Source organism: Vigna radiata, chromosome 7, assembly GCF_000741045.1.
Source record: "Vigna radiata var. radiata cultivar VC1973A chromosome 7, Vradiata_ver6, whole genome shotgun sequence".
NCBI lineage: Eukaryota > Viridiplantae > Streptophyta > Magnoliopsida > Fabales > Fabaceae > Vigna > Vigna radiata.
In genome coordinates this window covers 50,822,845-50,845,662 of record NC_028357.1, presented here as the reverse complement: position 1 = coordinate 50,845,662, position 22,818 = coordinate 50,822,845, and the positions used below count along the sequence as shown (strand labels likewise).

Sequence of the window (22,818 nt, the reverse complement as noted above, 5' to 3'; positions counted from 1 at the left end):
ATTCTAAATTATAAAATCCTAAAATTAAAAAATTATACTTGTATCACATATAATCCCCCAAACTACTAAATCTTTTTTTAACATTCCTAAACATCGTGATTATAACTATTTTTTAAAAGAGAATTTTAACTATTTTTTTTAAATTTTATCTAGTAAATAAAATGCTTTAGAGAGAATGAATGAGAGGCTGAGGTTGTGATGCCAGTATTCGAGTCTAAAATTATTTGAGTTTTTTAACAATTTAAAATGGATTCTGTTTATTTTGTCTAGAAAGAATATAGTTGATTTTGTTTGTATCAATCTTGAACACAAATCACGAGAACAATAAAAGAGAAGTTTAAAATAGGATATTATTACTGGCACACCTATATTTGGAGTTGGAAATGAAAGTATCAATTCAGGAACCATAACAAGAGGTGAGGTCAGGGAGCGGGTTTTCTTCTTCCACCCTTTTAATTTCTCTCCTCAAGCTGTCAGGTTTTCTATCAATTCATCCCTTTCCTCCCTACTGCTGTTTATCATATAAATTTCTTCTGTTCTGTCTCTTTTGCTGCTCCTTCTACCAACAGATACCAATTAACTGCTTATAAAACTGTGACAGCTATTTTTCTTGAATTGTTTTATGCTAGTATGTGTAATTCTGATTAATCATCTCTAAGATTGGCTATTGTTCTCATCATATATCTTTGCACCATTTCGATTCTGTTTAGGGTTTATTTGTTCCACACCGGTGGGTTTGACACTATTATTTGCATTTGAACCTATTGTTTGTTCTCGTTTGTCCATGCCCAAGATCGGAAGATTTGGATTCCTCTAATCTCATGTTATACTTTATAATATGTTTTCATTAAAACGAAATAGGGGCAAACTAACAATTTATTTTCAGTATTCAACATTTACTCCTGTGTTTAGGGTTTTTAAATTCATAGGAGGATAGAATTTAGATTTACTTCGAGACTGAACTACTTTTTTCTTGTAATTTTTCTGACAAAAAGTTATATTATACTGGAAAACTGTGGATTATTAATTTTGTTTTTCTATTTAGTACTTGTTTTTCATGAATTTGAAAACCAGAAGCTAGAGTTCTCCTATTCAGTATCTCATGTGCTTTGAAGAATGCCTGTTAGATTTATCGGGGTTGATAAAGAAGACAGAGATCAGACAGATGAGAACATGACATCTATCTAGTGTATTAATAATTTATTTGTGATGGATGAGACTGAAGTAGAGAATCCTGTATTCATGGAAATTAAATCTGAGGATAACAAAATTGAATTCCATAGAAATGAAAATCAAGGTTTTGCATCTGATAAAGGAGAAGGTAGCAGTGTAGTTTTCTCAAGAGAAGCGCCACTTATGAGGAAAGAATCAAGAATATCCACTTCTTATTGTTGCAATGCCAAGAAGCTCAAATCCAGGGCTGTTTCAATAGACTGTGAGCTGGGAAGTAATGAGAAAATTGGGTTGGAGAAGAAACTATGTAGACAAGACAGGATTGAGTTGGGTCGGTTGTTTCAGGGTGCAGTGAGTTCCCATGATTGGGAGCTTGCAGAAAGTTTGATTTTGGTTGCTGATCCCCAGACGCTCAATGATGCCTTGTGTATCACACTGGATTCCATCTGGTTCTTGAGCTCAGAGCTAGAGCTTAATGGGATAATGGGATTTATCAAGAAGATCATTGCTAATGGTGCTTATGACTTCACAAGAGCTGCTCTAAGGACTTCATTCCTTGCTTCATGTGTCTCTGCTTGCCAGAGTAGAACAATGAGTCTGGCTGATACAGTTGCTGTAATGGCCCAAAGGTATGACTTGCCCACATCTGTTGTGCTCTTTTATTATTTTTTGTGTAAGGGGAAAAAATTCAGTCATCAATGAATTAGTAGATTCGGAAGACTGTTATTTTTGTCTGGAGAAGGGTGGTGATGTTGAGAGAATGTGTCTTTTTAGAGCAAAACGTAAAATCCTAAATATTGGTTTTAAATTAATGGTATTTGAAGTTCATGCATGAACTTTGCTTTTTGCTAGGTTGCATGAGCGTCTCCAGGAATGTAATGGAGATGAAGTATTGAAGGCAGAAGCTGGTGCTAAGGTTCAAAAGTTTACTGAATGGGCTTTGAAGTGTATAGGCATCCATTCACGACTGCAGGATGATAGGGAAAATGTGATACACAGTTCAGCTGTTGAAATCCAGCTTCGGTTATCTGCCTTTAAGACATTCCTTGATCTTGCTGGCAACCGCCTTACAGGGAAGGACTTCAGCGAGGCTTTTGATGCGGCTTGTTTTCCTCTTACTCTTTTCTCAAGCTCATTTGATCCAGGCTGGGCATTTGGCTTGTCAGCTACAGTGATCCAAGGGCTGCTGGGCATGCTAGTGGAGGGTGGTGCAGACAATGTCAATCAGTGTTTCCTGGAGGCTTCACGTTTTGGTAGTACAGAACTTGTGCGCATACTATTGCAGGTGATGTGTCTACGATCTTTTTCTTTCTCAATCTATGAATTAATGCTTCTCCAGCATGTTTAGTGGGTGTTGGCCAACTTTTGTTATGATAGTTAGAAGAAGAACTTTTTCCATGGTGGCTGAAGGCATACTTATAGTTATGATGCATTTAGTGTCATATCAAAGGATCATGTACATACGATGTTGGTTTTAACATTGGTGTTATTTTATAACTTGGTAGCATCTCTATAGCATATTTTGGAAGAATTCGGGGCCAAGAGGTTTATTCATTATCATTTCCTCTTGTGTGTGTGTGTGTAGTAGTAGTGAACTGCTGTTTTTATGTTATAGTCTGCTGAAATTTGTTAGTTCATGTTTGTATGCCATGCTGGAAATCAATCTATGCAGATTGCACAAAGAAACAGCTTGGATGTTGATGTTGACTTGGCTCTGGGTTTTGCCTCCCATTATGGCAAGATAGGAACTATGGAGTGCTTGGTGGAAGAGGGAAATGCTATAGCCTTTTTGGGCCCTTTGATGAGAGCTGCTGAGAGGGGTTGCATGCAAGTTGTTGAGTGGTTTGTGCAGAGGGGTTGCCGAGACATGGAGCTCTGTCTTGCCCTTACAGCAGCCACTTCTAGCTGCCAAGTTCACATTGCAGCTTATCTTCTGCCGCACGTACCTCAGCAGGTCCTTGCAGCACTTAGTGTTGAAATTCTAAAGGCTGCTGGTGAGCGGAGTGGTGGATCTCTCGATGGTGTAGCATTTCTCCTTCAATCTGACTTCTTAGGTGATCCTGCAGCTACTTATGCCGTTGCAGATATTATTGCTAAATCAGAGGATGAGGCTGTTGCACCTGAGCTGAAGACTTTTCTTAAGGAGCATTGGTCAGAAGGAGCTTATAAGGAAGGATTAAGGTTAGGGCAAGAACATCATATGAACCTTGCAAGAATCATTAAATGGGGCGAGTCTCCTATTTGCCTGAGAGATCTTCCTGCCCCCTTGACGGTGGCAATTGCTTACCTCCCACTTTATAGAGAGTGTGTCAAGGCAGGTGGCTGTTTGTATTCACAACGGCTTAGGGGACAATTGGTTGAAGCCGTTAGAAGGCTGGGGAATAGAGTTTTGGATGAAGTGACCCATGGTAGAGAGCTAGTGGTCGTTTTGGAACAGCATCTTCCTCACTTTTTGCTCCATCCCACCCGCATTGCTTAGCTATATTCGGTTGTCAATACTCTGAATTTTTTATTTCCTTTTGACACCCATCTTTATTACGTAATGAATGGCACCATTGATAATTTTTATCTGGGAATTAGCTTTAAATGTAGTATCATCCCTCTTTATATAGCTCAGTATCTTAAATGTGCATATTTTTTGTCTAAAGGATAAACCAAAAAAAAAAACGAGTATGAAGTATTGGTAGGAGGATGTCGAAGTAAAGATGAAAAAAGGTTGCTCCAATTAATAACTGATATGTTTTCTATGGGTAGTTTGATATGTAAATTTTAAATGGTTGTACAAAATCTTTTATGTAAACTTTTATTAATATAAAAATATTGAAATTTGCAATTCTTATTTAGTTGATTTTGATAAAGAAGCTATAATAACATAAATTGGTGTTATTCCGTATTTCATTTTAAAATACCTAAATAGAAAGAATATTTCGGAACATGCATAAACAACTGAGATTGGTTCTCTCAAATTACAAAGTGTGCTAACATCAAACTTTGAATGATTATTTTTTTATAATTGTTATTACCTTCATTATTTTAATCATTAGTTTGTTTGTTACACAGAGTGAGTTTGTATCATGTAGGAATTTATGGATTAATCACTTAATTTTCTGTTGTTACTGACTTAAAATTTAAGAAAACCATAACATTATAATGTGCACTTGATTTAAGTGTCTATTGGTTTCTTATAAAAATTTATAGATTAATCACAATATAACATCTCAAATAATAGTATAAACAATTAACAATTAAGTCAAACAAAACATAATTAATAAAACAAAGATAGATAATTCAGAAACTCAAGAATATTATTAAACGTTTAAAATAGATCTAGAATTTATTTACAAAGCTAAGGAAAGTATGAATCAAATATAAAATAAGTATTTTAAAAGAGTTTTAAACAAAAGAATTGAAATTTTAAACTACATAGTTACATCATTACCTCTTTCTAGAGATAGTTCTTTGTGCTTCTTCACCTGCTCACATTATAAAAGTAATTATTATAAAAAAAGATAACAATATGAAAAGACACAAACAAAGAAAAAAAGAATAAACTAATATGTAAAAGAATAGTCAAGCCAATAATACATTATTGATGTTGGATTAGAAGGAAGTTTCAACACTTGTGTTAATCATATGGATCAAATTCACAAATAACATTTTTTCTTCCATTTTTATTTTTCTCTAATTTTTTTTCTCTCTAATCCATCTCCCACCGTCATCCTATTCAAATATCATCATCTACCTTCATCTTCGTCGCATCCTCGATATTTATCTACACTCAAACATCACCCTCTCCAACTTTTATTTTTCCTCCATTCTTTACACTTCACATAGATCAGATTCTTCAACACCTCCATTATATTCATCATTAACACAGCACCCCATTCCATTTCTCCCTCCATCTTTATGTGCTCATCTCCAAAAACACCCAACATCTCCATTTCGTCCTTTATTTTCTAAACTCCATCTTCTCAATTCAGAATAACTCAAATAACAAATTAATTTATTGTAATTACTACATAAACATCAAATAAGTATATACTAAAAATTTAATAAAATAAAGTTATCAAAGTATGAAAATTAAAATTAAAATAAAAAATATGTTCAGATTATGTAACTTTCTTTTTTGATCTTTTAATTGAACATCTAAAATTATAAAATTATGTCAATACAAAAATTATTACCTAAATCTTCATATGATGCTTATAAGTAATGGAATCAAATATAGAAATATGTCTTTAAAAAAAAAATAAGGAACAATCTAAAAATAATACGATGCTTATAAGTAATAAAATCAAATTACAGAAACATCTGAATAAAAATAAAAAAATAAATAAGAAAAGGTTTTCTTTTATTTAATACCTAAATATCTCCCTATAATGGCAATAAATAATATAGTTGGGTTTCTATGGTAAAAGCACAATTTAAAAATTTTACTATGATAAAACTAAAATAAAACGAATGTTAATATGATAAAATAATCTGTTATTATAATTTCAATTCACATATCTCATGGTTTGAAAATATAATCAGTTTGGCGCCTTTTAAAATTTGTATTCATGTTTTTCGCTTTTTTTTTTCACTTTTCAAGAAGCAAAGACCTAAAATAGAAAAATATTGAAATAACTTAATTAAGATTTAATTTTATAATAAACTTAATTACTTTTAATTAAATTTCTATTAAAAATATTTTATTGACATATTCAAAATTTAGATACGAGTAATTGTCATTTTGCAGTTAATTTAAAAGTGATATAGATATTGTTTTACGTGTTTATTTTTAGAAAATAAAAAATAACTTAATTAAATTTGAAGTCTGTATCATATATTTTAATACTTTTACTTAAATTTTATTAAAAGGTGTTGTATTAAAAATTTGAAATTTTATATTCTTTAATTATTGTACGATGATCCGTTATTTAAGAAAATAGTACTTGAATAAGAGAAAAAAAAGGAAATTATAAAATTTTTATTAAAACTTAATTTAAGTTTTTTTAACCGATGCAAGTCCAAAATAAAATAATTCATGACAGAAAAAAATATAGAGACTATCAAATTATATTTTATTTTTTATGAACCAGGCATGGAACAATCTGATCGGGATAGAATATTGGTTCGATAAAAAAAACCTTAGCACTTAGCAGTGGCCGGTGGCCCTAGAAATAGAGGTGTAGAAGATAGTGGCAAGATAGTGGCTTTCACGGTAACGAGAGAGAATCGGAGGTTGGAGATGGAATCGGCAGCTGGAAACCCTAATTACATCATGGTCCCATCCGCAGGAGCACCCGCGGCAGTTGAGCCACAGTCACAGTTGCCTCCGGCAGTGACATCAACTCACAACTGTAAGCGAAATCTCTTCTCATTTCCGAGGAGGCCTGCCCTCAGAGTTACATCCGAGTTCGACAGTGAAAGCGCAGTCTTCTTCCATAAAATTTCTTGCAAGTTGTTGGACAGCCTTGCCAAGTTCAAGTTTTCATTCAACCACAGTGGCAAAGGCGACATCTCCGAACCCCAAATCAGCTTTGTATCCAAACATCTTAGCCTCCACTACGACCTTGAAGACCATAATGCTCTCGTTAAGACTTCTCTCGATGTTGGTCCCAGATTGCAACTCACTGCTGCTCACGATGTCAAGGTCTTATTTCTGCCTCTGCATCTCCCATTCTTTTAATTCTTTACATTCTGATGTCTCTCTTCTTTCTTCTCCTAAGGCTCAACAAGGAGAGGTTACCATGCTTGCAAACTTCGCCCATCCTGGCTATTCACTTCAACTATCAACTCCAGTTCCATCCGTTGGATTGGTCTGTATTACGAATCATCTTATCTTGGAAAAAACAAACGCAAAAACACAATACTACTATTATATTTCATCCTTTTCTTGTTTGAATTCTATCCGCAGCCAAAAGCAACCTTAAGATTTCCTCTTGGTGAAGTTTCTCTGCAAGAGAAAGAAGAGGAGGAGGTCAAGTCATTGTTGTCAGTCAGTGGGATTCTTAAAGGACAATTTTTGAACGGAGTCTGCTCTGCCCAGTACAAAGATGAAGAAGTGAAATTGAGATATTGCTATAAGGTACTTTTCTGGTTTTAGGATTATTGTTTGTGGAGCATTATTACTTACTTCCCAATAATTGTTATCCCGACAAAAGGGAAGTGCTGATAACACACTCTCCACGCTTCTTCTAAGACTTAATTGGTTACAATTTTTTGGAACTATGAAATCTTGAGTGAGACCCACAAAATTTTGTATTTTCAGTTATGTAAATTATATACAGTGTTGTTCTTCGTGTATATCATAAGTTTATCGCCTCGGGAATCAATTATTTTGCCCATCATTTGTATTTGGTTGCCAGATACTACCTTGTGCCTACTGTTGAATGTTTAAATAAATGCAGGACGACGAAATGTCATTTCTTCCAATACTTTCACTTCCTTCAAATGCCCCATCTTTTGCCTTTAAGCGTCGGTTTGGTCCTTCTGACAAATTAAGGTTATAACACTTTCTTGAGAACCTTTCATTTGTGCATTCACTGTTTTTGTTGCACTCCAATTTCTCGGTAGATGATAGATAAGTTGCTTTTAACTGAGTTTGAAAAACTATGCATGTTAATTGTAACTACATAATGTACGCCTTAATTATTGGGCTATAATTGTTGTCATATTGTAGATTCTTGAATATTGGGTTCCGTTTATCCTATCTGCACTTAACATGAAATAAAATCTTTGAAACTTGCTATGATACCTGGCTTCATCTTCACAATAACATAAGATCCATCTAAAAATCCTTTTAAAACTGGATACCACAATACTTTTGGAATATCTGCAAATTGACCTTGTGAAGATACATATGGAGTACAAATTAAATTGCAATTAAGCTTTTCCTTATTAAAATGCCTATCCACTTCATTGTGTTTCTTTTGATCATACTGAAAAGGATTCTAAGCTATATTGATCACTTACTTATTATCACAATAGAGCTTTATAGGTCGGTCCATCCCATTTAATGTTTATGCTTTCTAAAATAATTTATTTCCAATCAAAGCATTTCTTCCTTGTCCCATGGATTGGAACTCGGCTTCAGCACTACATTGAGCCACAATATTAAGCCTTTTTACTTTACAAGTTACTAGTTTCCTCCAAGAAAGGTACAACATCAAGTAGAGGATCTCCAATCAACTATTTACCCTCCATAGTTAGTATCTTTGTAAGCTTTAAGAATTCTATTCGAATTTGGTTTTTGCAACTAAGAGGATATTGACATATGTGAAGGACACTTTGGACTGAGTTGTTGTTTTCGAAACATGGCATAAATACTTTATATAAAGTATTTGGCTACGGTGACTTTGATTAGTGAGCTGATAAAAGTGACAGAATTGTACAGCAGGGTATGTGTTTATAATGCATGGCATTGTACTCAAAGAGCTTATTTTTCAAACCATGGATTGTAAGATTCATAAACATTTAAAAAATGTAACATATGAGACATAGAAACATGTATAGATGTAATGCAATCAACAATAACAACCACAATTCAAAAAGAGTGGTTGTATAATTGGCAAATTAGGTCAGTGTTATACTGGTTGGATTGGGCTATTAAGTTGTATAACCCAACTCCTTTGTTAAATGGAAAAAAAATTGGGCTGATAAATGTTTGATCCAAAGAGAATAAGAATAAATATAGAAAATAGAATCCTTAAGTAATAATTAATTTTAAATAGAAAATATAGTAAAAAATATAAGAATAAATATATACTAATTTAAATAATGTTAAGAATATTTTATAAAAAAAAAAACAAAAAAAGCCTATTCTATGTTCTTCCTACGTGATGTGGTTGAACATTCATGTTTAGTTATTATTTAGCTTTCTCAATTTTCGTATTTATAATTTTAATCTTGTAAGTTATGCTACAATCCCAGTTTGTTTCGTCATAGCTGCTATTGTTATATATTCATGTTTAGTTAACTAATTAAGATGTTGATTACCTGCTATACATTTTATGCATTATAGTATTTCAGTGACACATTTTAATTTAAAGAATCAGTTTGCCTATTTATTGATGTGTGTTTCTTCTAAATGCTTAATCTATAGCTACTGGTATAATTGTGATTCCAACTATTGGAGTGCTGTGTATAAGCGCACCTATGGTAAAGATTTCAAATTTAAAGCTGGTTATGATTCAGAGGTTCGCCTTGGCTGGGCATCTCTTTGGGTAAGTGCTTCATTTTTCAATTATGTAATTCATATTCAATATCATTGATACCCTTTCTTATATGATTATAATTCCTAGTTTTTAGTAACAGTCTTTTTATTTCTCAAATATTAATGCTTAATTTGGCAATAACATACATACTCGCACCAATATTCTTGTCTTCAATATTTATTTGATACAAGACATGAATCTGTCAAATGATAAGTAAAATATCAGTGGAGTTGCATACTTCTAGTGGTAATTTCTTACACTGTCCCAGATCCCTCCCTCAATGGAGCAAATCGTTAAGTGACCCCGAGGGTTAATTAGTATAATAATTTGAGATTTAGTAAGCTTTGGACTGAGCTAATTAGAGAGACAGCACATGTTGCCTATAAAACAATTCTTACTCTGACCTCTCACATTATTAGCTGACTTTTCAGATTGAGCACTTACATTCAGACTATAATTCTTGATGCTTTCGAAATACATTGCACCTGCATTATTGTTTTACATTTAGGCCCCAGTGAATACTATCTCCTGCACAAGGGATGCATGCATGCATGCATGCACTTCTTGAACCATGGAAGATAGTATATCAATATAGGAAAATGGTTTATTGGTTTACCTTTTTTCTTTTCTTGAATGTTTAACTAAGTTCCTTTTAAAACTTTTCTATTATCTTCTTTGTGCCAAGACTTCTGTTGGAATTCCAATTCTTGATTGCTTCAATTTATCTCTAAACTGTTAGATTATAATACGCTTTTCAGTAGTGAGAAAATAGTATGTCAAGTGTGTGCAGAGAAATTGTGGATGGTTGTGGATTCCACCTAAAGTATTTTGTTACCTGTTACTCGGAGTGACCACATTAGCTTCATTCAGGTTGGAGATGAAGGTGGAAAAGCTAAAACAGCCCCGATGCAGATGAAAGTTCAATTCATGCTTCAGGTGCCGCAAGACGACATCAAATCTTCTATTTTGATGTTTCGGATTAAGAAGAGATGGGATTTTTAAGGCTCTACCTTTTTTTTTATGTATAAAAAATTGGGTATCTCGGCTTTGTGCAGTTCCATGGCGTCGAAGTTTCATCCCTCCATATTCCACATACTTTTACAAAAGGTATTGACCATTTGACAGTTTGATAATTCTCCAAGGGAGCTAATTTCTTAGCTGTGTAGCGGGCTGTAATTAGCTTCTTGTAACAGTTTTCATCGTACAAAATCTGTAAAGATAATTTTCCAATTTATAAGTTGGCAGATTATTGTTATCGGATGCTGGCAATCCTGAAACTATCAGACTTTTAAAGCACATACTACTTAGTTCTTTTTGGTCTAAACAAATTTCTTTCCTCTTTTTTACGGGATCAAATTAAGAGCATTTCTTTTAGGACCCCGGACCGTCCCTTTTTGTGCCTACGGAAAAAGTTCGAATTGTCCATGAGTGAAGAACATTACAGAGCCCACTGCTTCCTGCATCCTACTTTTTTCTTCCTGCAACTCCTAAATTCTGAAATTTAAATTTTATTTTTCATTAAAAAATATATTAAAAAGCCTAATTTGAGAGAGGTGGACAAATTTATCATCCCTTCTTCCTCCCTCAACACCGCCGTGCACCTCTTTCCATCCATTTTTTTGGTCCTTGGCCTTCTCCATTTTTATCGGTGACACTCTGCATCTCTATAATTTAGATAATTAGATAATGAAGTGGGTGTAATGTAAGGCTAATTGGTTGCATCTCTATAATTTAGATAATTAGATAATGAAGTGGCTGTAATGTAAGGTTAATTGGTTATAAGTATAGAAAAATTAGTGAGTAAAAATATCCTTGAGAAGAAGATTTAGTGTTTCATTATAATTTATAAATTATAATATATTTGTCTAACTTATATTTTTGTGAGTAAAAATATTCTGCACAGGAGGGTTCAGTCTTACGTTCAACCTTGACAGGTCCCACTTTTTATTATAATTTATAAATTATAATATATTTGTTGAATTCATATTTTTGTGAGTAAAATAGTCCTACATTCAACCTTGACATGTTCAACTTTTCATTAAATTATAATATATTTGTTTAACTCATATTTTTGTGATTAAAAATATTCTGCACAAGAGGGTTCAGTCTTACGTTCAACCTTGACAGGATCCACTTTTCATTATAATTTATAAATTATAATATATTTGTTCAACTCATATTTTTGTGAGTAAAAATATTCAGGAAGGTTCAGTCCTACATTCAACCTTGACATGTTCCACTATTCATATAATTTATAAATTATAATATATATTATTTAACTCATATTTTTGTGAGTAAAAATATTCTACACAGGAAGGTTCAGTCTTACGTTTAACCTTGACAGGTTCCACTTTTAATTATAATTGATAAATTATAATATATTTTTTCAACTCATATTTTTGTGAGTAAAAATATATCGCATAAAAAGATTCAGTCCTACGTTCAACCTTCATAGTATCCACTTGTCATTATAATTTATAAATTATAATATATTTGTTCAACTCATATTTCTGTGAGTAAAAATATCATGTAGAGGAAGCTTTAGTGCTAAGTTCAACCTTGTGAGGTTCTATTTTTCATTATAATTTATAAGTTATAATATATTTGTTCAACTCATAATTTTGTGAGTAAAAATATCCTCTACAGGTTCAGTTCTATGTTCAACTTTGACATGTTGCACTTTTCATTATAATTTATAAATTATAATATATTTGTCTAAGTCATATTTTTATGAGTAAAAAAACCATGACAAGTTCCACTTTTCATTATAATTTATAAATTATAATATATTTGTTCAATTCATATTTTTGTGAGTAAGATTATCCAAGAAGATTCAGTCCTACGTTCAACTTGAGATGTTCCACTTTTCATTATAATTTATAAATTATAATATAGGCTTAATTCCACTTTTGGTCCCATGTTTGGGGGGTTGTGTTCAATGTGCTCCTACCTTTTTTTTTTCTTATCAATAGATCCTACCTTTTGAAAAATTCGTTGAATTGAGTCCTTTTGCCTTACGGCGTCAGTTTTTTAACGGTGCTGGTGCCCCCCTGGATAAACCTTAGCAACGTGGCCGTGTGAGAATTGTTTATGTGTAAATTAGAAAAATGAAAAAAAAAAGGGTTAAAAAAGTTCAGAATTATCCACAAAGGGGTTAATTAAAAAGAGGGTTATCACTTTCTGGGTTAGGGTTCCATTTCAATTCGCGATTTCGTATTATCCCTTTGTGGTGAAGATCAAAGTTCAAATTGGAGTTGTTGTCCTTGCATTGCGAATTGGAAAGCGTCACTGAGGTAAGCCTTTATGTTCTGTTCTGTCAATTTTGTGAATTCCATGAAATATTTGTTTTTGAATGTTGTCGCCTTGTGGGGGGTTTACGTATGGGGTGAAATTGGGTTTTGTTATATGGGACCAGTTGTCGCGTTATTGGGGTTGATAGTGGTCCCATAGGTCATTCTTTAAGTTAATGTAGTGGTCCCCTTTTGCATTTACAGGGTTAGGGTTGGGATGTCTGTTGAGAGGTTTCAGGTAGTGGTCCACCACGGTGGGACCTTATAAAAGACGTGTCATTTAAGTATATAGGTGAGGAGATAACATATTGGGAGGTTGACCCCGACAAATGGTGTTATTTTGGAATAGTGGGTTCACTTAAGCACATAGGTTACATGCAAGTATCAGAGTTATATTACAGTGTTCAACATGTATTACACAAGTTGTATGATGATAAAGAAGCTATGACCATGCTGAAGGTGGCTCGTTATTTAGGAAAAGTTAATCTCTTTGTTGTTCATGGGGTGGACAATCCATAGGTAGTAGAAAACGATGTGAATGATATGTTGTACTTATGTGAAGGACCAACAAACAGTGGTGAGGGTAGTGGGGTTGGGGACGAGGAAGTGCAACAACATAAGGCTATTGAGGATGGATTGGATGTTGATAATGAGGGTGGAGCTGAGGTTGAGAATGAGTGTGAAGGTCGAGATGATGTTGAGAAAGAAGAAATGGTAATTGACACTGATGTTCATATGGAAGGAGTAGTGGAGGTTGAAAATGAGGGTGGAGCTGAGGTTCATATTGAGGTTGAGAATGAGTGTGAAGGACGAGATGATGTGGAGAAAGAAGAAGTGGCAGTTGACAGTGATGTTCATATGGAAGGAGTAGTGGAGGTTGAAAATAAGGGTGGAGCTGAGGTTCATATTGAGGTTGACAATGAGTGTGAAGGTCAAGATGACGTTGAGAAAGAAGAAGTGCTAATTGAGAATGACTGTGTTGAGGGTCGAGTTGAGGTTGTAAATGAAGAAGTGGTACATGACAATGATGTTGGAGTTGATGTTCAAAGTCAAGAACAAGTTCACAGTGCAGAAGAAGAAGTTCAGATTGGAAAAGTAGGAGGTCACACCGATGAAGAAGAAGAAGTTCAGATTGATTGTCTTTTTCATCAACATCTTCTTCACAACACCATTTGAAAAAGTTACAGGAGCTACCACTTGAATGACCACCCTGTTATTCACGAAATCAGAAAAACTATCCAAAAATTAAGAAAGAGAAGGAAACATGATTAAGTCACTCGGGTATACCTTGTAATGAGGACATCCCCAAAAACTTCTGCCTCCATTTTTTGTAGTTTTTTGCCACTTTAGTTACAGCAAAATCACCACAATAACATATAGGATTCAGTCTTACGTTTAACCTTGACAGGTTCCACTTTTAATTATATTTGAGAAATTATAATATATTTGTTCAACTCATATTTTTGTGAGTAAAAATATCCTTGAAAGGAAGATTCAGTGTTACGTTCAACCTTGCCCGGTTCCACTTTTCATTATAACTTCTAAATTATAATATATTTGTTCAACTCATATTTTTGTGAGTAAAAATATCTCGCACAAAAAGATTCAATCCCACATTCAACCTAGCACTAAAGTTTTCACTTTTCATTATAATTTATAAATTATAATTTATTTGTTCAACTCATATATTTGTGAGTAAAAATAACATGCAGAGGAAGCTTTAGTGCTACGTTCAACCTTGGGAGGTTCTACTTTTCATTATAATTTATAAGTTATAATATATTTATTCAACTCATATTTTTGTGAGTAAAAATATCCTGCACAGTTTGATTCAATCGTACCTTCAACTTTGAGATGTTCCACTTTTCATTATAATTTATAAATTATAATATATTTGTTTAACTCATATTTTTTTGAGTAAAAATATTCTGCACAGGAAGGTTGAGTCCTACGTTCAACTTTAAGAGGTTCCATTTTTCATTATAATTTATAAATTATAATATATTTGTTGAACTCGTATTTTTGTGAGTAAAAAATATTTAGGAATGTTCAACTTTGACAGGTTCTACTTTTCATTATAATTTATAAATTATAATATATTTGTTCAACTCATATTTTTTTCGAGTAAAAATATCTTGCACAGGAAGATTCAGTCATCCTTTCAACCTTGACATGTTCCACTTTTCATTATAATTTATAAATTATAATATTTTTGTTTAACTCATTTTTGTGATTAAGAATATTCTTGCATAGGAAGGTTAAGTCCTTCGTTCAACCTTAAACGGTTCATTATAATTTATAATATATTTCTTGAACTCATATTTTTTTGAGTAAAAATATTCAGGAATGTTCAATCTTGATAGGTTCTACTTTTCATTATAATTTATAAATTATAATATATTTGTTCAACTCATATTTTTGTGAGTAAAAATATCGTGCACAGGAAGATTAGTCCTACGTTCAACCTTGATACGTTCAACTTTTCATTATAATTTATAATATTTTTGTTTAACTCATATTTTAGTGAGGAAAAATATTCTGCACAGGAAGGTTCAGTCCTACGTTCAACTTTGACAGGTTCCACTTTTCATTATAATTTATAAATTGTAATATATTTGTTCAACTCATATTTTTGTGAGTAAAAATATTATACACATGAAGGTTTAGTACTACGTTCAACCTTAGTAGAATCCACCTGTTATTATATTTTATAAATTATAATATATTTGTTTAAATCAAATTTTAGTGAGTAAAAATATTCTCCACTAGAAGGTTTAGTCCTACTTTCAACCTTAACATGTCCACTTTTTCATTATAATTCATAAATGATAATATATTTGTTTAACTCGTATTTTTGTTAATAGAATATTTTGCACAAGAAGGTGCAGTTTTACGTTAAACCTTGATAAATTATAATATATTTGTTATGCTCATTTTTTTGAGTAAAAATATTTTGCACAAAAAAGTTCAGAGATACGTTTAACCTTGGCAGGTTCCACTTTTCATTATAATTTATAAATTATAATATATTTGTTCAACTCATATTTTTGTGAGTAAAAATATCCTGCACATGAAGATTCAGTGCCACATTCAACCTCGGGAGGATCCATCTTTTATTATAATTTATAAATTATAATATATTTGTTTAAATCATATTTTTGTGAGTAAAAATACTCCTAACAAGAAGGTTCAGTCTTCAACCTTGACAGGTTCAACTTTTCATTATAATTTATAAATTATAAGATATTTGTTCAACTCATTTTTGTGAGTAAAAATATTCTGCAAATGAAGGTTCAATCCTGTTCCACTTTTCATTATAATTTATAAATTGTAATATATTTGTTTAACTCATATTTTTGTGAGTAAAAATATTATGCACAAAAAGCATCAGTGTTACGTTCAACCTTCACAATTTTCACTTTTCATTATAATTTATAAATTATATTATATTTATTCAAGTCATATTTTTGTGAGTAAAAATATTATGCACAGGAAAGTTCAGTCCTACGTTGAACCTTTATAGTTTCAACTTTTCATTATAATTTATAAATTATAATATATTTGTTCAGCTCATATGTTTGTGAGTAAAAATATCCCGCACAAGAATGTTTTGTGCTACGTTCAACCTTGGCAGGTTCTACTTCTCATTGTAATTTATAAATTATAATATTTCTATTTAACTCATATTTTGATGAGTAAAATTATTCTGCACAGGAAGGTTCAGTCCTACATTCAACCTTGACAGATTCAAATTTCCATTATAATTTATAAATTGTAATATATTTGTTGAATTCGTATTTTTGTGAGTAAAAATATTATGCACAAGAAGGTTCAGTGCTACGTTCAACCTTGGTAGGATCCACCTTTTATTATAATTTATAAATTATAATATATTTGTTTAACTCATATTTTTGTGAGTAAAAATATTCTCCACATGACGGTTTAGTCCTACGTTCAACTTTAACATGTTCCATTTTTAGTTATAATTCACAAATAATAATATATTTGTTTAACTTGTATTTTTGTTAGTAAAAATATTATGCACAAGAAGGTGCAGTTTTACGTTCAACAATTCCACTTTTAATTATAATTTGATAAATTATAATATATTTGTTATGCTCACATTTTTTTGAGTAAAAATATTTTGCACAAAACAGTTCAGAGCTACATTTAACCTTGGCAGGTTTCACTTTTTATTATAAGTTATAAATTATAATATATTTGTTCAACTCATATTTTTGTGAGTAAAAATATTCTGTATATGAAGGTTTAGTGCTACATTCAACCTCGATCCACCTTTTATTATAATTTATAAATTATAATATATTTGTTTAAATCATGTTTTTGTGAGTAAAACTATTCGTAATAGGAAGGTTTAATCCTAAGTTCAACCTGGGCAGGTTCAACTTTTCATTATAATTTATAAATTATAAGATATTTGTTCAACTCATATTTTTGTGAAATATTATGCACTTAAAGGTTCAGTCCTACGTTCAACTTTGACAGGTTGAATTTTTCATTATAATTTATAAATTATAATATATTTGTTTAACTAATATTTTTGTGAGTAAGAATATCCTGCACAGAAATGTTCAGTCTTCCTTTCAAACTTTACATGTTCCACTTTTCAATATAATTTATAAATTATAATATATTCTTCAACTCATTTTTGTGAGTAAAAATATCCTGCACAGAAAGGTTCAGTCCTCCGTTCAACCTTTACATGTTCCACTTTTCATTATAATTTATAAATTATAATATATTTCTTTAACTCATATTTTTGTGAGTAAAAATATTCGTGAATGTTCAACCTTTACAGGTTCCATTTTTTATTATAATTTATAAATTGTAATATAATTTTTCAACTAATATTTTTTTAGTAAAAATATCCTGCATAAGAAGTTTCAGTCCTCCCTTCAACCTTGACATGTTCCACTTTTCATTATAATTTATAAATTATAATATATTTGTTTAACTCATATTTTTGTGATTAAAAATATTATGCACATGAACGTTCAGTCCTACGTTTAACCTTAACAGGTTCAACTTTTCATTATAATTTATAAATTATAATATATTTGTTCAACTCATATTTTTGTGAGTAAAAATATCATGCACAGAAAGGTTCAGTCCTCCGTTCAAACTTTACATGTTCCACTTTTCAATATAATTTATAAATTATAATATATTTTTCAACTTATCTTTGTGAGTAAAAATATCCTGCACAGGAAGATTGAGTCCTCCGTTCAACCTTTACATGTTCCACTTTTCATTATAATTTATAAATTATAGTATATTTGTTTAACTCATATTTTTGTTAGTAAAGATATCTTGTAGAAGAAGGTTCAGTGCTATGTTCAACCTTGGTAGGTTGTCCTTTTCATTATAATTAGAAATTATAATATATTTTCTTAACTCATATCTTTGTGAGTAAAAATATCTTGCACGGGAAGGTTCATTACTATGTTCAACCTTGGTAGGATCCACCTTTCATTATAATTTATGAATTATAATATATTTGTTTAACTCAAATTTTTGTGACTAAAAATATTCTGCACAAGAAGGTTCAGTCGTATGTTCAACCTTGACAGCTTTCAATTTTAATTATAATTTATAAATTATAATATATTTGTTCAACTCATATTTTTTTGAGTAAAAATATCCTGCACAAAAAGGTTCAGTCCTACGTTCAACCTTGACCGGTTCCACTTTTCATTATAATTTATAAATTATAATATATTTGTCTAACTCAGATTTTTGTGAGTACAAATATTCATGAATGTTCAACCTTTACAGGTTCCACTTTTCATTATAATTTATAAATTATAATATAATTTTTCAACTCATATTTTTGTGAGTAAAAATATCCTCCATAAAAAGTTTCAGTCCTCCGTTCAACCTTGACATGTTCCACTTTGCATTATAATTTATAAATTATAATATATTTGTTTAACTCATAATTTTGTGAGTAAAAATATTATGCACATGAAGGTTCAGTCCTACGTTCAACCTTGACAGGTTCAACTTTTCATTAAAATTTATAAATTATAATATATTTGTTGAACTCATTTTTGTGAGTAAAAATATTCTGCACTGGAAGGTTCAGTGCTACATTCAACCTTGGCAGGTTCTACTTTTCATTATAATTTATAAATTACAAATTATATGTTTAACTCATATTTTTTTGAGTAAAAATATCCTACACAGGAAGGTTCAGTTCTACCAATAGGTTCCACTTTTCATTATAATTTATAGATTATAGTTTTTTTTAACTCATCTTTTTTTGAGTAAAAATATCCTACACGGGAAGGTTCAGTTCAACCTTGACATGTTCCACTTTTCATTATAATTTATAAATTATAATATATTTGTTCAACTCATATTTTTGTGAGTAAAAATATCTTGAAGATTTTGTCCACCCTTCAACCTTGAGATGTTCCACTTTTCATTATAATTTATAAGTTATAATATATTTTTTTAACTCATATTTTTGAGTAAAAATATCCTGCACAAAAAGGTTTCGTGCTACGATTAACCTTGTCCGATTCTACTTTTCATTATAATTTATAAATTATAATATATTTGTTTAACTCATATTTTTATGAGTAAAAATATTCTGAAGAGGAAGGTTCAGTCCTACATTGAACTTTGACAGGCTCAACTTTTCATAAGAATTTATAAATTGTTATATATTTTTTCAACTCATATTTTTGTGAGTAAAAATATCTTGCACATGAAGGTTCAGTGCTACATTCAATCTTGGCAGGATAAACCTGTTATTATAATTTATAAATTATAATATATTTGTTCAACTCGTATTTTTGTGAGTAAAAAGGTTCAGTGCTACGACCCCTATTTCCCCAATTTCGCACACGACCAATATATAGAAAGCGAAAGCTAATACCTTTTAATCAATTTTCCCAATTTCCCCAATTTTTTAAACTTTACCTTTAGTTAAATCACTTGCTTTTTCAATTTAAATCCTTGTCAGTTGTAATTTAAGTCCACGTCTTAAAGTGTGGTTATGTGTCACGTGTTTCGAAAATGACATCTCTTCTTGCCACCAAGCACATATTTATTGTCGTCTATAGAAGTTAACGGAATAGACTTAATTGTTCTATTTTTTTAAAATCAGAGACCAAATTGATCAATTTGAAAATACTGGAACCTGCTTGAAAAGAAAAAAAAAAAACAAAAATAGGGACTACCGAATCTATTAAACCTATAAATTAGTCAAGGTTAGAAGGTTGTATGTCTGTTATACAACAAGCGATCTTCTTGAAACCAAATATAAACGACTTAAGACCAGTGAACCGTGTGTCATTATACGATGTATGATCTTCCTAAAATCGAATACATATGTTTTATATGGTTTGAATTTGATTAGTTTGATGTCTTTATCCGATCTATTGCCTAATACTTTAATTAGTTGTTAGTTGAACATGAGTTAAATCTTATATTTTCTAAGACATTATTAAACCATTTTAAGATAGAGTTCATTTTGAGGTAGAAGTGGTAAATATTATAAAAAATAAGATCAGAAGTTTATGTGGTTATACAAATTAATAAGCAAGCCATTATGATTTCACAATAAAATTTGGTTATATGTATATGAAATGAGTAATGGAATGAAAAAAAAATTGGTAGAATAATAAAATAAAAAAGGAATTTGGTATTTTGGTAAAACAATAAAATTTATAACAAATAAAGATTTGATGACATTGCAATTGAAAACGTCAACTTAAGAAAATCAATAAATGTTACTCGAAATAAAACGTTTTTTACTATAAAATTAATTCAAATTATTATAAAAGAAAAGAAAATAAAATTTGTGAATTTAGAAATATATTTGTATATATTGTTAACATAATATAATTTTAAATGATATATTTTCTCACTTCTCTATTCTACCACTATAAACAAATTTAAAATTCATTTATATTATGAAATATTAAAGCTGTCAAAACGGATAATTCGGCTCGACCCGACCCGACCCACCACGGGTTGGTCACTTAGTGAGCCAAACCAACTCATCTCATTTATTAGCGAGTCAGAAAAATTTGAATCCGACTCTACCTACCACGAGTTGGTGGGTAAATGGATTGACTCACTAGCCCATTTAATTACAATTTTTTTAAAATAAAAAGTTACAAACTTTTTATATTCAAATTTAAACAAATTTCACTCCCAACAAACAAATGATGTTAAACTGAAGACAATTCATAATAATAATAAAAAGTACAATATAATCCAAATGTCATTAAAAAACAAACATAAAAAACATACAAAAATTAAAAAACAAACACAAAAAACATACAAAAATTTTGTTCCTTGAAGAAGTGGAAGTGATAGCACCGTAGATGAGCAGTTCCGTGAGAGTGATTTATGAGAGTAGATGTTACTTTTTTGGTATACACAGTAAGTGAAGAGAGTATTTTATTTTTTAGGGTTTCATAAATAAAATAATAAATTAAAAAAATAAAATTAGATAGGTGGGTTGGCGGGCCAACCCGGCTCACCACAGATTCAACCCGCATGAGCCGGATTGAAATCTGACCCGCATAAAAAAATTCAATTTTTCAAACCCAACCCGATCCGAACCCGTGGTGAGCCGGGTTGTCTCGTAGATTGTAACTTATTTTGACAGCTCTTTGAAATATACATTTCAAAACACAAAATGAAAAGAATATTTTGTATTATATAATTTAAAAAATATTTTTCAATAAATGTATGGGTGTTGCTCCCTACACCTCCCCAAGTGGGACTTGTACCTCTCCCATTAATTTAATTTATTTCAAAAATATTCTACACCTCCCCACTATTTTCTTTTATTCCAAAAATACTCTACACCTCCCCACTGTCCTTAACAATCTTTCTCTTTCTCTTTCTACATTAATTGAGCATTTATATGGCTCATTAATGGAACATTTACATGACTTAAATTTGAATATATTTTCTTAAATAAGTTTGATTCAATCTTACTTCTTTTCAAATTACTTAATAAATGGTAAAATTTTGTTCTAAATTTCTAGAAAAATGTTTATATACATGTATCTTTTTTTTTACATATAATACCTATAATTTTTAATATTATATTATGTTTTAACTCACCGACATGTTTGTCTCAAATAACTTGAATAAAATATTTAATTTATTAGATAAATAATATAAAAATATTATTAAATACTTAAAATATAAAAAAAGTTATTTGTTAAAGATTTAGAATTTATTTAGTTCTTTCGTCATTATAAAGTTAATATATAATAATAATAAGGTTTAATTGTTGTTTTTGTCCCCAGTTTGGTCGAAGTGTGTCAAATTCGTCCCCCTTTTAGAAAAATGTCAATTTCGTTCCCATATAAAAAAAATTTGTGTCAATCAAGTCATCTCCGTTAAAAATCATCGTTTTCAAAACTCACTTTGGGAACGAAATTGACATTTTTCTAAAAGGGGGACGAATTTGACACACTTCGACCAAACTGGGGAGAAATACAACAATTAAACCTTATTATTATTATATACTAACTTTATAATGACGAAAGAACTAAATAAATTCTAAATCTTTAACAAATAATTTTTTTTATATATTTTAAGTATTTAATAATATTTTTACATTATTTATCTAATAAATTAAATATTTTATTTAAGTTATTTGAGTCAAACATATCGGTGAGTTAAAACATAATATAATGTTAAAAATTATAGATATTATATGTAAAAAAAAAGATACATGTATATAAATATTTTTCTAGAAAGTTAGAACAAAATTTTACCATTTATTAAGTAATTTGAAAAGAAAAAAATATATTCAACAAAAATAACATTGAGTCAAACTTATTTAAGAAAATATATCTAACTTCAAATTTAAGTGATGTAAATGCTCCATTAATGAGCCATGTAAATGCTCCGTTAATGTAGAGAGAGAAAGAAGAAAAAGATTGCTATTTATAGTAGAAAAGTGTAGGGTATTTTTGGAATAAAAGAAAATAGTGAGAAAGTGTATAATATTTTTGAAATAAATTAAATTAATGGAGAGGTACAAGTTCCACTTAGAAAGGTGTAGGGAACAACATCCGGTAAAAACGAAAAGTATGGTTTATATTTGGGTTTGTTTAGTATAAAGTCCAAAAGCAAGTGGGCCCAGGTGCTCAGTTGGG

At 30.7% G+C, this 22,818-nt stretch overlaps 2 protein-coding genes across 4 annotated transcripts; both read left to right on the top strand.

Annotated features, from left to right (window-relative positions):
- The first annotated feature begins 338 nt into the window (after positions 1–338).
- Positions 339–3,784, top strand: LOC106768351 (ankyrin repeat protein SKIP35). Of its 3 annotated transcripts, none has more exons than XM_014653454.2 (4): positions 339–477; positions 1,075–1,802; positions 2,026–2,458; positions 2,846–3,784. In XM_014653454.2, the coding sequence occupies exons 2-4, from the start codon at positions 1,210–1,212 to the stop codon at positions 3,650–3,652; spliced, it is 1,833 nt and encodes a 610-aa protein (XP_014508940.1). In that variant the 5' UTR covers positions 339–477; positions 1,075–1,209; the 3' UTR covers positions 3,653–3,784. The 3 variants fall into 3 exon arrangements, with proteins under 3 accessions (XP_014508940.1, XP_014508942.1, XP_022639897.1); XM_014653456.2 differs by having other exon boundaries at positions 1,046–1,802; XM_022784176.1 differs by having other exon boundaries at positions 340–477; positions 1,284–1,802.
- Positions 3,785–6,243: 2,459 nt separating this feature from the next.
- Positions 6,244–10,695, top strand: LOC106769454 (outer envelope pore protein 37, chloroplastic). The gene is made up of 6 exons (XM_014655080.2): positions 6,244–6,808; positions 6,885–6,974; positions 7,073–7,243; positions 7,566–7,660; positions 9,260–9,380; positions 10,242–10,695. Exons 1-6 carry the CDS (start codon positions 6,404–6,406, stop codon positions 10,371–10,373), a joined length of 1,014 nt encoding a protein of 337 aa, XP_014510566.1. The 5' UTR covers positions 6,244–6,403; the 3' UTR covers positions 10,374–10,695.
- The last annotated feature ends 12,123 nt before the right edge of the window (positions 10,696–22,818 follow it).